The 16124-nt window shown below is 41.3% G+C and overlaps 1 protein-coding gene across 1 annotated transcript; it reads right to left on the bottom strand.

The window, feature by feature from the left end:
• Positions 1 to 1591: 1591 nt before the first annotated feature.
• Positions 1592 to 15819, bottom strand: rnf215 (ring finger protein 215). Its single transcript, XM_036599183.1, has 10 exons — positions 15433 to 15819; positions 14063 to 14242; positions 13907 to 13978; positions 11682 to 11767; positions 11524 to 11578; positions 11323 to 11427; positions 9164 to 9280; positions 7022 to 7168; positions 5270 to 5372; positions 1592 to 2409 (listed from the first exon to the last, which is right to left on the bottom strand). The coding sequence occupies exons 1-10, from the start codon at positions 15664 to 15666 to the stop codon at positions 2396 to 2398; spliced, it is 1113 nt and encodes a 370-aa protein (XP_036455076.1). The 5' UTR covers positions 15667 to 15819; the 3' UTR covers positions 1592 to 2395.
• Between the last annotated feature and the right edge of the window lie 305 nt (positions 15820 to 16124).

Here is a 16124-nt window from a genome sequence, read left to right on the forward strand (position 1 = left end):
TTCAGATGTCTTTACAGTGGTGGTGATAGGAACCAGGGGTCGCCATGACGACAACACAGATATAGACATTTTATTTACTATCCAGCACCACCAGTGAACCTACACGAGTCTTCTGGGTTTATATGGAATGTTGATGATGGAAAATAGTGGAAAATCTGGAATAATAAGTTTTCTTTGGGGACTATTTTGCCTCACAGCGCCCTGCATATTATGTATCCCTCCACCATGAATAGAGTTTAAGTTCTCAAAACTATCATAAAACAGCGTCTCAGTCATCAGGCAGTGAATTCATAACCATTTCATGTAGGAACTTTCTGTGAGGGAGCTTTTAGAGGTGGACGTCTGGTTCCTATCACCACCACTGTGAACAGTTCTGACTCGGTAGGTTTATCTAGAACGGAGAGTTTCACACCAAACCACTCTGAACCTTTCTGATTACATCTTAACCACTTAATTATGCAGGAATTCAGAGAATTCAGTGGAATTCCTCTTTAAAGCTGCAGAAACTGTTGCAGTACTTACTGCAGTCCTTCAAGTAATATGATACTTCCGAGGTACTTGACATAACCTGTATGTTCCACAGTGCTTACACACTCTTTGAGTGGATTCAGTCACCAATTTTCATTGTAAAGACAATATTCTGGAGTGAGTCATGAAAAAAAATGGAATTAAATAAAGAATAAAGAAAAAGCCTTGAATAAACAACAAAATGAGTTATTTTAGAGACACCCGGGTCTGTAGATGTGTGACGTGAGCTCTAATGAGTCTGCGGTCCAATAAATAAAGCACTGTCGCTCACAGAGACGCGAGAAGCGCACACCGCACACCGCACACCCTGAGCGCTGTGGTGGTGACGTGTGAAGGTCTTTTGGAAGTGGAGATGATTTGAACATCAGTGCAGAAAAAGTGGATGATCTGGTCTTCTCGGCCAAAATAACAGGCCTGGGCCTGTATTACAGAAACGTCTTAATATCTGTTTAGTCTCCATGACGACTTCAGTACGGACTGAATTCAGGACAGTAGCTATTACAGAACAACAGCACCCTGGTTAAATAAAGATAAAATAAAAAAATACTCTTATTGTAGCTTCCACACTGACCAACCACTGACCAACATGGGGGAAGCTCACCACACCACACACATAGGCTGCGTTCACATTACCAGGCTGAAGTGGCACAAATCCGATTTTTTGCCCTAATGTGACTCAGATCTGATGTTTTCAAATCCGACCCTTCATATGTGGTCCTAGATCGGATACGTATCCGATTCGTGGCCATGTGACCTTAATGTGACGCTCAGATCGGAATTCATGTGCTTTATTTCCACTACGCTGCGCCATCATTCAGCGCTACCATGGCAGCAGCGCCGAACAGAAGTTAAAGCCTGTAAACGGTGGAAAAGCAGCTCATCTCACCTTTTTCTCCTTCGTCTCGCTCTAATAATGAAGCTGAGAGCTGATCAGAGTTAATGATCTTCTCAGCGAAGCTCGTTCTGCTCGTTAGTTTGTGCTGATGATGAACGTGATTCATTCACGTGACGTTACTGAGTAGGATGAGCTCATGAGGGTCATTTCAGGACGCCGGTTCGTCACATTAATGACAGAACTGAGTCACTTACCTAAACGAGTGTGAACCGTCCTGTCAGAGAGATCGGATTTGAGCAAAAAATCAGATTTGAACAATGAGGCTTGTAATGTGAGCGTAGTCATAAATACTGTTTTGCTGTATGCTGTGGTCCAGAGGAGGATGGGTTCCCTTTTGAGTCTTGGTTCCTCTCAGTGTTTCTTCCTCTTTGCTCTTAGGGAGTTTTTCTTGCCACTGTCGCCACTGGCGACGCTCATGGGGGCTCGGACCTGGATTTTTCTGTGTGACAACACCTGTTGTAAAAAGTGCTAAATAAATAAACTTTGACTTGAAATATTACTGGAGAATTTGTTAGAATTTGTTGCAGTTTTGTCTGATTTTAAACTGCTTTAACATAAGCGCTACAGATCAGCTAGTGCAGGTAAGAGGAGGCGACACGGTGCACGGTGCTAATCGGTGCAGGGGACGGACTATTGGGAGACATGCGACCAGAAGCAGCGTTCAGAAAACACAGACTGAACCCCCCTCCTACCAAAAGAAGCGCTCTTTCAGTCTGTTTCAGTCTCCAAAAGGTCTTCATTAACACAAACGTATCCAGATTGGGATCCCATGCTTCTAAAATCCGTCGCAGATATTTAAAAAAAAAAGAAAAGGTCAGGAAAATGGGTCCTCAGAGGTCAGACGTGAGGGTTAGGAGTCTGTGGAGAGGTCAGGGCTCGTTCTTGTAGTGATGCCCCAGCTGTACAGTACAGGGTTGGGAGATGTGAGCTGAGTTACCTCGATACCGATCCACCAGTGAGAGCTGCTCCACTTCAGCGGAAATTACCTGCAGTGAGCAGAAAGAGGAGAGGCAGTGTGTTTACATGCACTTAATAACACGATCATAATCTGATTCTGCAGTTATCTGATTATTCTCCAGGGTATATTTTGGTTTTTCAATCTGAATTTGGCCAAATCAGGCAATTTATTCAGTAACTGCAAGAAATAAATGTAAATTTTTATTTTTTTTATTTATTTATTTTGTAAAAGTTCCCCTCAGATTAACAGAACATGTGTTTTATGATACACATATTGCTGTATGCTTACAATTTACTGCTGAAAGCCAAAAATCTTAGACGCTCTTTGTATTATTTTATAAAAGTAATGTTTACAGAGCAGATCACTGAAGAGACGCCATCTGTTTATAGTTTATAGCCCAGATTTGTGGAAAAATGGGTCGACTTCCAGTAGAACAAAAAATTGTGAGTTCAGCTTCTTTTATTATAAGGGTTTAAAATTACATCACCATCTATTAGACTGGAAAGAAGACAGTTACAGCTCTCATACGACCCCCACCTTTAGAATGTAGCTTATGAAATATGAAAGTTATGAAGAATATGACGAAGTGCGTTTTGGAACCACCGGTGGTCTCAAGGAGTTGAAAAGGTTAAGTGGTCATGTAAACAGCACAGTCTGATTTCTTAGATTGGATTAAGACCCGGAAATCTGATGCAGAGAGCTGGATTTGAGCTTAGTAATGGGGTTTTTCAGTGAATGTAAACTCTCACTCTGATTTCTTGCGTTTCTCTCAGTGTGAGCATGTGTGAAAACAGAGCGCCGTCCCAGAAACAGCGAGCAGCGTTTAACACACCACAAGACACAATATAACACTTTCGGAGCAACGCTGAAACCAAATATACGCTCAACGAAACGATGGATTTAAATATTCTTCATCTTCTAATTCAGGGTCGCAACCCAACCGTTAAGAAGAGCCATTTTTCCCTTTCAACAAAAAAATTAAAACACCTTGAGAGCCACAATATTTTATGTCCATTTTACCATCTTAGCTGTAAATCTGTCTCAGTATGTGCTAATTTACTAGTAAAGGCTAAAAATATAATATAAACTAAAACACAGACTCACTCTGCTCTGCTTTAATCTTTAGCTCAGCTGTAGCCGCTTTTCTCACATCTCCAGCAGGAAACTTTTCCTCAAAAGTAGAACAGCTTCTTGTAAAATGTCTCTCAATGTTCGACTTTTTACGAGGCTGAAGTCGCTTCTCATTCTCCAGCTTCTTTTTCAAATTTTCTGTTCCACCTTAAATGGTGCCTGAGGCGCCAGAATGTAACTGTGGCACCATTTAAGGTGGAACAGGAAAATTCGAACAAGAAGGTGGCGAATGAGAAACTGACTTTTAGTCACTTTCATTGTCTGTCAGTTTCTCGTTGCAAATTAAACGTATCAGGAAACCAGCTGGAGTGATTATAAACACAAATCAGTCCATTTATATCCAAATTATAGATGTTCGTCTTAAATCTCTCTCTTTGCCGTTTCGTTAGCTACTAGCTAGGCAAGACTGTTGTCTGTGTTGCTATGGTGACCAGCAGTCTGCGCTGATCTTCAGGGTTAAAGGGTGAATTAGCAGTTCTACATTAACTCCAGAGTTTAAGACCATTTATTGTTAAACTGTGTTGAACGATCAGCAGAGCTTTATTTTACTGTAAAGGAGGATTATTTTATTTTTACCTACAAGTCTAATTCAGCTTTGGAGCAACAGGAAAAGAGCCGCATGTTGCCGACCCCTGGTGTAGATGATATATGTTTATATTTTTAGGTAAAATGACTCGATGTTTTAAAAAAGTTGCTGCATGAGTTTTACAGTCCGTTTATGTCACGTCTTATTCTGTGAGTTTATTGGCTGGTTGTGAAGCAGAAATCTGATTACTGTCTGACTCGTATACCCTGAGTTTCCCCATTATCTGACTGCACAAGAGTAACCAGTTACTGACACAATCTGATTTTCTGCAGATATCAGATTATTAAGTGTATATAAATGCTCTCTTTGGCAAAATGGATAAAATTCAATGGTCACAATATTTTCAGAATTTTATGCAGATGATGTTTATGTTAGTTAAAGCTGCACTATGTAAGATTTGGGGATTTGGAGACCTCTCTGGTGGAAATGTGTAACTGCATGCAGAGTGTGGAGGAACATTTTGTAATATGGGTTGTGCTTTGGACCTCTTCATCAAGCGGACTGATCTGATGACAGGCCCTTTTCACAAGGAACGGAAGTACTAAAAACGGCAGATAAAACAAATTCCACTATTTCCTTACAGACAACTGTTCACGAAAATACTGGAGTTCGTATCACTTCAGCTCAACAAGTGTCACTTTATCTTTGTCATAGTTGCCCAGACTGAAATTCAAGGGTCCAGAATTGTTGGAGAACCAAACAAACAATGTGGGAATTCCTTCACACCTATCAGAGTGTGTACTTTGCACTTTCTCTCAATTACGTCTTTTTAAGATTTTTATCTTTTGTTGTTTTTCATTCTTAAGTACTTTGTCTTTATTTTTCCTTTGGATGTTCTTTTTTGCTTTTGTTTACACTGAATTGTGTGAAGAGAACTCAGTCAAAACTTCATGAGGGACGTGTCTTGAGTGAATTATCTACTATTGTCATCATATCTTCGTCAATATATCGTTGATTCTGAGATCATTTGAGGCCTAAACATCGAGCCGGACCTTCTTTTTGCGTCTGTTCGTAAAGGGCTCTGATATATTTTGCGTTATATTTGTCGAGATTAAAAACATATTCATTACTTTTACTTTACAGTCTACAATTCGTAGGAATGAGCTGCTTCTTCGTTGATTTACGTCTATATATAAGCTGTACCGTTAAAGCGCGCGTGTGGTTCACTAACCGAGTACACTGCGTTTGCAGAGAGGGCAGGTCTGCTGCAGCAGGAGCCACGGATCCACACAGTCTCTGTGGAACTCATGCAGACACGGCAACACCCGCAAACACTGCACAGCACAGGGCAGTTATTATTAACAATTAATAAATAATAATAATACAATTATTATTAAAAACAAATAACAGAGGACTGTCATGATTTCTACAGGATTTAATGAACTGGATCAACAGGAGAAAACAGACACACACAGAAGAGGACAGACGAGAGGAGAACAAAAGAGACGAAAACTGAAGAGAAGAAAAAGAAGAGAAGATAAGAGAGGAGGAAAACTGAAGAGAAGAAAAAGAAGAGAAGATACGAGAGGAGGAAAACTGAATAGAAGAAAAAAGAAGATAAGAGAGGAGGAAAACCGAGAAGAAGAAAAAGAAGAGAAGAAGATAAGAGAGGAGGAAAACTGAGAAGAAGATAAAGAAGAGAAGAAGATAAGAGAGGAGGAAAACTGAATAGAAGAAAAAAGAAGAGAAGATGAGAGAGGAGGAAAACTGAATAGAAGAAAAAAGAAGAGAAGATAAGAGAGGAGGAAAACTGAAGAGAAGAAAAAGAAGAGAAGATCAGAAAGAGAGTAGGAAAACTGAGAAGAACAGAAGAAAATGAAGAGAGAAGAGGAGGAAAACAGAAGAATAGAAGAAAAATTAAGAGAAAAGAAGAGAGAAGAGGAGAAAAGAAAGTAGAAGAAACTATAAACTTAAAAGAAGAGAGGAAAGGAGAAAAGAGAAGAGGTGAAGACTGAAGAAAAGAGATCAAAATAGAAGAGATAAAAGAAGAAGAGGAGAGAGGAAAACTAAGGAGGAGAAGAAAAAATAGGAAGTACACACTTAAAAATGATGGTTCTTCAAGAGAACCCTTGAACCACATTTTTTAAGAGTCAAATCTAAGAGAAGAACCAACGTATGAAGAAAATATAAGAGAAAAGAGAAGAAAAGAGGAGAGAAGGGAGGAGAAGAAAACAAGAGAAGAGATAACAGAATTGAAGACGACAGAAGAGAAGAGAAGAAAAAAGAGAAGAAGAGAAGAGAAAAGAAGATGACAGAAGAGAAGAAAAAAGAAGAGAAGAAGAGAAAAGAAGATGACAGAAGATAAGAGAAGATGATAGAATAGAAGATGACAAAAGAGAAGAGAAGAGAAGAGAAGAGAAGAGAAGAGAAGAGGAGAGAAGAGAAGATGACAGAAGAGGAGAAGAGAAGAAAAAAAGAGAAGAGAAGAAGAAGAAGAAGAGAAGAAGAAGAAGAAGAGAAGATGACAGAAGAGAATAGAAGAGAAGAGAAAAGAAGAGAAGAGAAGGGAAGGGGAGAGGAGAGAAGAGAAGAAAAGAGAAGAGAAAAGAAGATGACAGAAGAGAAGGGAAGAGAAGAAAAGAGAAGAGAAAAGAAGATGACAGAAGAGAAGAGAAGAGGAGGGAAGGGGAGAGAAGAGAAGAGCAGAGAAAAGGAGGGAAGAGAAGAGAAGAGCAGAGAAGAGAAGAGCAGAGAAAAGGAGGGAAGAGAAGAGCAGAGCAGAGAAGAGAAGAGAAGAGAAGAGAAGAGCAGAGAAAAGGAGGGAAGAGAAGAGCAGAGAAGAGAAGAGAAGAGAAGAGCAGAGAAAAGGAGGGAAGAGAAGAGAAGAGAAGAGAAGAGAAGAGAAGAGAAGAGAAAAGGAGGGAAGAGAAGAGAAGAGAAGAGCAGAGAAGAGAAGAGAAGAGAAACTGTGTGTTTATGTTACCTGGTTGTTGTTGTATTGCTCTAAACACACGGCGCAGCTGTCCGTCTCAGGCTGACCGTGTGTCGGGTCGCTCCAGGCTTTAGGCTGCCGGTACGTTCGTGTCTTCAACGCTGAGAGTCTTTTCAGCAGGTCCTGCTTTGGCCGCAGCTGAGGAGAGTGAATTTACTGTAAATGAGCTCTGATGGATATTTTAGAATTCTAAATTAAATATTTATTCCCATTTCGACTCGAATGTCTGTTCATCTCTGTGAGCTCAAGACAACTAAACGACAAAAACAAAGAAAACAGATACAAAACGACAACAAAACTGCTCTAACATCAAAATAAAAACCAGATACATTTAAGACAGACGGCGTTCTTATTAAGATGGTTCTTCAAAGGTTCTTTAGTGAAGGGAATGGAACTGTGAGCTCTATAGAGAACCATTTCATGGTTCTTTGCATGGTGAAATGGTCTTCAGATTGATGGAGAATGTGCTGTATATGGTTCTATATAGAACCTTTTTTGAAAAGGGTTCTATATAGCACCAAAAAGGGTTCTGCTGTTGTTACAAGTTTGACATCATAACTACAGAAGAACCCTTTTTCGTGCGATATAGAACCATATACAACACATTCTCTATCAATCTGAAGAACCATTTCATCTTAGGATACGTCACTGAGATAAACTCGCTCATGTGGGCACGAAAGGAGAAAGAACTAAAGAGCACTAAGGCAAAGGGGACTAAAGAGAAGGGCACTAAAGGAATGGTCACTAAAAGGAAAGGACACTAAACAAGGTAGGGACTAAAGGGCACTAAAGGGAAGGGCACTATAGAAAGGTGCACTAAAGAGGAGGGGACTTAAGAGAAAGCCAGAAGAAGAAAGGGCACATAAAGGAAGCGCACTAAAGGTAAGGGGACCTAAGAGAACACCACAAGAAGGAAAGGGCACTAGAAGGAAAGCCACTAATGCAAAGAGCACTAGAGTAACTACACAGAAGGGCACTAAAGGGAAGGTCCACTAAAGAGAGGGGGACCTAAGAGAAAGCCACTAGAAGGAAAGGCACACTCAAGAGAAAAGACACTAAAAGGAAGGGCACTAGAGGGAAGGCCACTAAAAGGAAGGGCACTAGAAGAAGGGTGCTAAACAAAAGGTAACTAAAAAGACACTACAGAGAAAGCCACAAGAAAAAAAGGGCACTAAAGGGAAGTGCACTAAAGGTACGCAGACTATGGGAAAAGGACTAAAAAGAAGAGAACTAAAGGGAAGGGCACTAAACGGGGAAGGGCACCAAATGAGAAAGTGACTAAAGAGAAGGGCTTTAAAGAGAGGTGCCCTAAAGAGAAGGAGACCTAAGAGAACACCACTAGAAGGAAAGGCACAAAAGGAAAGAGTACTAAAGGGAAGGCCACTAATACGAAGAGCACTTCTTTGTAGTAACTACAAAGAAAGACACTAAGAACACTAGGGCAATAAAGGGAAGGGCACTAAAGAGAGGGGGACCTAAGAGAAATCCACTAGAAGGAAGGGCACAAACCGGAAATGGCACTCAAGGGAAAGACACTAAAAGGAAGGGTACTAGAAGGAAGGCCAATAAAAAGAGGGGCACTAGAGAGCACACTAAATGGAAGGGTGCTAAATAGCAGGTAACTACAGAAAAAGGCACTACAGAGAAAGCCACAAGAAGAAGGGGCACTAAAGGGAAGTGCACTAAAGGTAAGGGGACTATGGGAAAAGGACTAAAAAGAAGAGCACTAAAAGAAAGGGAACTAACGGAAAGGGAACTAAAGGGAAGGGCACAAAACAAAGGGCACTAGAGTGAAGGCCACTAGTGGAAGGATACTAAATGGAAGGGTGGTAAATAGAAGTTAACTACAAAGAAGGGCATTAAACAGGGTAGGGCACTAAATGGGGAAGGTACTGAAGGGAAGGGCACTAAGGAGAAGTGCACTAGAGGAAGGACACTAACTGGAAGGCTGATAAATAGAGGGTAATTGCAGAGAAGGGCACTAGGGAAAAGGGCACAAAAAGAAAGGGCACTAAAGGGAGAACGCACTAGAGGAAGGACACTAACTGGAATGGAGCTAAATGGAAAGTAACCACAGAGAAGGGCACTAAAGGGAAGGGCACTTGCTTATTCAATTCTCAGGTGCGTGTTCACCTGTAGGTCATCATTGAACTGGTTGTCGTGGTATTGCCAGCGGGCGTGAACTATGACCCCAGTGGACAGAATCAGAGCCACCAGCACCACAGTGTTCCACAGCTGCTGCAGGTACTTCTGATAGAGCACAGAGTGAAACGCTCAGATATGATACAGAGGTAAACACAAAACAGTGCAAATAAAGAGCTAAAATGTTTAATCCACTCTTTTAGAGAAGGACATCTAAAAGTTTACACATTCATTTATTTTGATAACAACAATATGGACTACACTGCCTTTCAAAAGTTTGGGGACACCTTCCAGGTGAATGAAATTCATGTGAGTAGCTGAAATGTTGCAAAAGCATGTTAGGCTGCTTTTCCTTCAGTCCCTAATATCTTGAAATATTTACTTATTTCCTTGAAATATTAATTTACTATGCTGAAATAATGCATTACATTCATACAATACAATACTTCTCTATATCATATTAAGAATACACTGATCAGGCATAACATTATGACCACCTTGTCCATTTTTTCAGCTCCACTTACTATATAGGTGCACTTTGTAGTTCTACAGTTACAGACTGTAGTCCATCTGTTTCTCTGATACTTTGTTAGCCCCCCTTTACCCTGTTCTTCAGTGGTCAGGACCCCCATGGACCCTCACAGAGCAGGTACTATTTGGGTCAGACACAGCAGCGCTGCTGGAGTTTTTAAACACTGTGTCCACTCACTGTCCACTCTATTAGACACTCCTACCTTGTCAGTCCACCTTGTAGATGTAAAGTCAGAGACGATAGCTCATCTGCTGCTGCACAGTTTGTGTTGGTCATCCTCTAGTCCTTCATCAGTGGTCACAGGTTGCTGCCCACAGGACGCTGTTGGCTGGATATTTTTGGTTGGTGGACTATTCTCAGTCCAGCAGTGACACTGAGGTGTTTAAAAACTCCAGCAGCACTGCTGTGTCTGATCCACTCCGACCAGCGCAACACACACTAACACACCACCACCACGTCAGTGTTACTGCAGTGCTGAGAATGATCCACCACCCAAATAGTACCTGTTCTTTGAGGGTCCATGGGGGTCCTGACCACTGAAGAACAGGGTAAAAGGGGCTAACAAAGTATCAGAGAAACAGATGGACTACAGTCTGTAACTGTAGAACTACAAAGTGCACCTATATAGTAAGTGGAGCTGATAAAATGGACAATGAGCGTAGAAACAAGGAGGTGGTCAGAATGTTAGGCCTGATCGGTGTATGTTATATTGACTTATCTCTAAAATAATCACTTACTTTCTCCAGATTTTGATACTCTACATCAAAATAATGAATTATTAACATTTTCGAAAGTAATTAATTAAGTCATTTTTATTTAATTTGATATAGTAAGTCAGGAAAATAAGGCACTATTCTGACCTTATATGTACAATTTTTGAGAAAATGTGTCATTATTTCAAGATGCTGAGTCAACATTTTGAAAAAATATCAATATTTTGGCACATTTTAAAGCACAATTACTGTTTATTTACTAAATTTAACATAATGGAAGAAAAAAAAACTAAAATGTGAAAAAGTTATGGCACACTTACTTTATTTTTTTTCCAATATATTATATTTAGCAAATAAATAGAAGTTGAACTAAAAAAAAAAAACATAAAGCACATTTATGTTTGTTAAATTTGGAGGATTTTTCCTTATTTTTACTTACAAAAACATGTAATTAGACCAGAGAAACTTTTGCACTTAACATATTTTTACATATTTATCTCATACATTTTACACACATATGATTTTTGGTGATTTTATTAAGTGTTTGATGTTTCTATCAAGGCTTTTTTATTAAATATGTCAAAATATGCACATAAATATGTGAATGGAAGCCTAGCTAGTGATATATGGTGTAGAGGGGCTGATCAACTGTACAGTAACAGACGAGCTACAGTCTTTAACTGTAAACATACAGAGTGCAGCTGTATAATGGGTGTTTCTGATAAAGTGGCCACTAAGTGTAGATACAAGGTAGGTGGCCACTTTATCAGAAACACCTATTATACAGCTGCACCGTGTGTGTTTACAGTGCAATAGGTGTTTCTGATAAAGTGGCCACTGATTGTAGATACAAGCTAGGCGGATGTGCTAATGAATATTAGTGTTATTGATGTGCGTGTTCATACCTGTACAGGTGAGTTTGTTTCTCCGGTGCAGATGACCCCCTGCCACTCTCCATAAAGCCCCCCTCTGGAGCGTCCACAGCTGGACCACAGGGTCAGAGTGGCCCCCTGTAACACCCACCAGAGAAATATCACACACCTGCTGTAATGAAACCAGCACAACCTCATTACAGTGAAATGAGCCGGTTCAGTGAAACGTCTTACCAAGTTATTCTGCAGGAAGGTTTTGTATGTGATTTTTGCCGTTGCATGAAGACCTCTGAAAAAAAAGAACAAACTTATTTACACCCAAAAAAGACGGATTCCTTGGAATATTGAATTAAAAATGACCTCTATATATAAACAGCTGCTTTATTTTGAACCTGAGCAGAGCTCCGATGAGTCTGGTGACGTTTTCTGAGGTCTGAATGATGATGACGGGCTTCGAGAGAACCTGTGAGAGATCCATCTACGGAGAAATAAGGATTTAATATACAGCCAATTCAACGTACACTCTAAAAAAAGGTGCGTGTTATTTGAAAACACACTTGTGTTCCAAAAGTTACACCTAGGCCCAGTCCCATTTCTTATTTCTACCCCTGCCCCTTGTTTTCGAGTGTCACCTTGCACCTTGGAACAACAGGTAGTGGGTGAAATCCTCCCTCTGAAATGGGACCCTCAAATAAAAAGAGCATCACTTCATTAACAGCTACCAGCGCTGCTCTGTAGGCGACCCTGCCAGTCTGCAGTGACAGCAGAGGAGGGTAAAGTTCAGCTCCTCACTGCTGGGCTTTAGTTACATTTAGGGCATCATATGATCTTCGAAGAGGGGGGCAATTATTTATTATCACCCACCCCTAATTCTTCAGTGATATGAAGCTGAAGTCAGATATTCACCAGATTCTGGTTGGAATTTTCCCGTTCCACCTTAAATGGAGCAAAAGGTCTGATGCCTGAGGAGCCAGAATGTAACTGCTGCACCATTTAAGGTGGAACGGGAAATTTAGCGAGCTACCGAGACATCAGCACTACTAGTAGCGACTTTTTATGCTTGTTACGAAGAAAAATTCTGTCCCAATCCCACTTCACCCCTCTCCCATTCACCAAGGGTAGGGTGAAGTGTTGGGGCTACATGACCCTCCAAACGGAGGTTTTTCAGACACTCCAAACAGAGAGATATGAGAAAAAAAGAAAAACAGGCAAGATGGAGAACAAGAGACCAAAGAAACCCACAAATGTGAGAATTTTCTCTGTTTAAAAATAACAATAACCATCGAATTATCTTAGTTTAATGACGTTTCAGTGTATTATGATCCTTGTCTTCATAAAAAGTAAAAAAAAATTACTAATAGTAGTGCTCTGATGTCTCGGTAGCTAGCTAGATAAATTTCCCGTTCCACCTTAAATAGTCCAGCAGTTCTGACGCCTGAAGCATCAGAATGTAACTGCTGCTCCATTTAAGGTCGAACAGGAGTATTTGAACAAGAATCTGGTGAATATCTGACTTCAGCTTCATATCACTGAAGAATTAGGGGTGGGTGATAATAAATAATCACCCCCCTCTTTGAAGGCATATGATCCCTAAATGTAGCTAAAGCCCAGCAGTGAGGAGCTGAACTTTACCCTCCTCTGCTGTCACTGCAGACTGGCAGGGTCGCCTACAGAGCAGCGCTGGTAGCTGTTAATGAAGTGATGCTCTTTTTATTTGAGGGTCCCATTTCAGAGGGAAGATTTCAGCCACCTCCCTGTAACTCAGTTCCAAAGGGGCAACACTCAAAAACAAGGGGTAGGGGTAAAAATAAGAAATGGGACTGAGCCTTTACTTCATTCTCTAATACAGCATTACAGGCCGTGTATTACAGTGATTTTACCATAATTTAGGATTATTAATTCCACTGATACCTAAAGTTTTCATTTTTAAGTTGTTGCAAAAGCACACCTTACTGCTGTAATATTACATCTTTAAAGGGGAATTCCACCAATTTTTTCAAAATTCGTCCATAATTCAGTGCGTGAGATGTAAACAGAGTGATTCAGAGTGGTCTGGTGTGAAATGGTTCAGATGTCTTTACAGTGGTGGTGATAGGAACCAGGGGTCGCCATGACTACAACACAGATATAGACATTTTATTTACTATCCAGAACCACCAGTGAACCTACACGAGTCTTCTGAGTTTATATGGAATGTTGATGATGGAAAATAGTGGAAAATCTGAAATAATAAGTTTTCTTTGGGGACTATTTTGCCTCACAGCACCCTGCATATTCTGTATCCCTCCACCATGAATGGAGTTTAAGGCCATAATCTTCTCAAAACTATCATAAAACAGTGTCTGAGACATCAGGCAGTGAATTCATAACCATTTCATGTAGGAACTTTCTGTGAGGGAGCTTTTAGAGGTGGACGTCTGGTTCCTATCACCACCACTGTGAACAGTTCTGACTCGGTAAGTTTCTCTAGAACAGAGCGTTTCACACCAAACCACTCTGAACGACTGTTTTATGCAGATTTATGAAGACATTTTGAAAACTGGTGGAATTCCCCTCTAAAATGGGCTCTGTGGTTTATAACAGGTGTATTAATTCAGGGTTCAGATTCTCGCAGTACCTCTCGGACTGTATTCTGGTTGAGGACGAGGATGATGAGGGCAGACGCGCCCAAAACAAGCGCTCTCTTCATCTGCGGAGAAATAAAACACATCAATTAGTTTTTAGACATCATAGCTTCCATCACGTTTAACTCCCATGTCTAATCTTCGCTCACCTTGTTGACAACAGCAGTGGCGAAAGATTCCTGGTTGCCGTTAGAAACGGTGCTGCTTTCCTCCATCTCGACAGGCACCACTCCTATCCACGGGTTCTTCTTCTTTTCTTCAGCAGCATCACCGTCATCATCATCATCTTCACTACTGATCACTTCATTCCCTTCATCTTCATCACGGATCTGAACAGAAAGTTCACAGGCTTTCATCTACAGCAGTTACTCCATGTTAAAGGGGAACTCCACCGATTTTTCAAAAATGTCAGCATAATTAAATACTTAAGATGTAGAGTCATTCAGAGTGGTTTGGTGTGAAACGCTCTGTTCTAGAGAGACTTACAGAGTCAGAACTGTTCACAGTGGTGGTGATAGGAACCAGACGTCCACCTCTAAAAGCTCCCTCACAGAAAGTTCCTACAGTAAATGGTTCTGAATTCACTGCCTGATGACTGAGACACTGTTTTATGATAGTTTTGAGAACTTAAACTCCATTCATGGTGGAGGGATACATGCAGGGCGCTGTGAGGCAAAATAGTCCCCAAAGAAAACTTATTATTCCAGATTTTCCATTATTTTCCATCATCAACATTCCATATAAACTCAGAAGACTCGTGTAGGTTCACTGGTGGTTCTGGATAGTAAATAAAATGTCTGTATCTGTGTTGTAGTCATGGCGACCCCTGGTTCCTATCACCACCACTGTAAAGACATCTGAACCATTTCACACCAAACCACTCTGAATCTCTCTGTTTACATCTCACACACTGAGTTATGGAGGAATTTTGAAAACTTTGGGTATAATTCCCCTTTAAAGGTTGATATAAGTTAGAGTTAGGCTTACTGTAACCATTAACATGGCTGTAACATTTAACATTACAGCAGTAAGGTGTCACACTATTTCTGAATAATTCAATCCTTGAGACGGAATATCAATGATGGGAAAACAGTGGAAAATTTCTTTGGGGACTACTTTGCCTCACAACAACCTGTATCCCTCCACCATGAATGTATTTTAAGCTCAAAATCTTCTCAAAACTATCATAAAACAGTGTCTCAGTCATCAGGCAGTGAATTCATAACCATTTCATGTAGGAACTTTCTGTGAGGGAGCTTTTAGAGGTGGACGTCTGGTTCCTATCAGCACCACTGTGAACAGTTCTGACTCTGTACGTTTATCTAGAACAGAGCGTTTCACACCAAACCACTCTGAATGACTCTGTTTACATCTTAACTATTTAATTATGTAGAATTTTTTGGAAAATCGGTGGAGTTCCCCTTTTAAACTAATAATGTTTCTCACATACACTCAACAGGACTCATACAGGAGGTCAGGGCTGGCAGGATGTGTGTAATGTGTGGACTGGAACACTCACCAGTCTGAGGTCCCCCTGCAGGTCAGGCTCTTTGGGGTCTTTCTTGTGGTGGGCTTGTGCGGGGTTTGTGTCCAGGCTGTCCTGAAGAAGCTGCCCCTGCAGGATCCGGACCGAGTCCTGCTGCACAAACACCTCCACCAGCGCGACCTGCTCAGCCCACGCAGCCCCGCTCAGCCACAAACACGCGGCCAGGAGCGCCGAAACACAACACTGACAGCCACAGGAGGCGCCCATGCTGGTCAAAGAGCTGCTGAAGTGTCCGAAGCGAGTGTCCGAGCCGCGGAGCGGGGCTTGAATGCAGTCCGGAGCGGCTCGGCTCCAAACTCCGACCTGTAAACAAACCAGCCGAGCAGATCTCCTCCTTCTGCGGCTTCTGCAGCTCTGCGCTCACTCAGCCGCCATCTGCTGGCGAGATGGAGAAACTACAGCGGGGCCGACCATTAAAGGGCCCGTGTCCTAATATTTTTGTTAGAACAGATCTATTAGCCAACTGAGGAATTAGACCTCTGCATTTAACCCATCCGTGCACATACACACTAGTGAACACACACACTAGGGGGCAGTGAGCACACTTGCCCAGAGTGGTGGGCAGCCCTATCCACGGCACCCGGGGAGCAGTTAGGGGTTAGGTGCCTTGCTCAAGAGCACTTCAGTCACGTACTGTTGGCCAAGGGGATCGAACCGGCGACCTT

Source organism: Colossoma macropomum, unplaced genomic scaffold (assembly GCF_904425465.1).
Source record: "Colossoma macropomum unplaced genomic scaffold, Colossoma_macropomum, whole genome shotgun sequence".
In the NCBI taxonomy this organism is placed as follows: domain Eukaryota; kingdom Metazoa; phylum Chordata; class Actinopteri; order Characiformes; family Serrasalmidae; genus Colossoma; species Colossoma macropomum.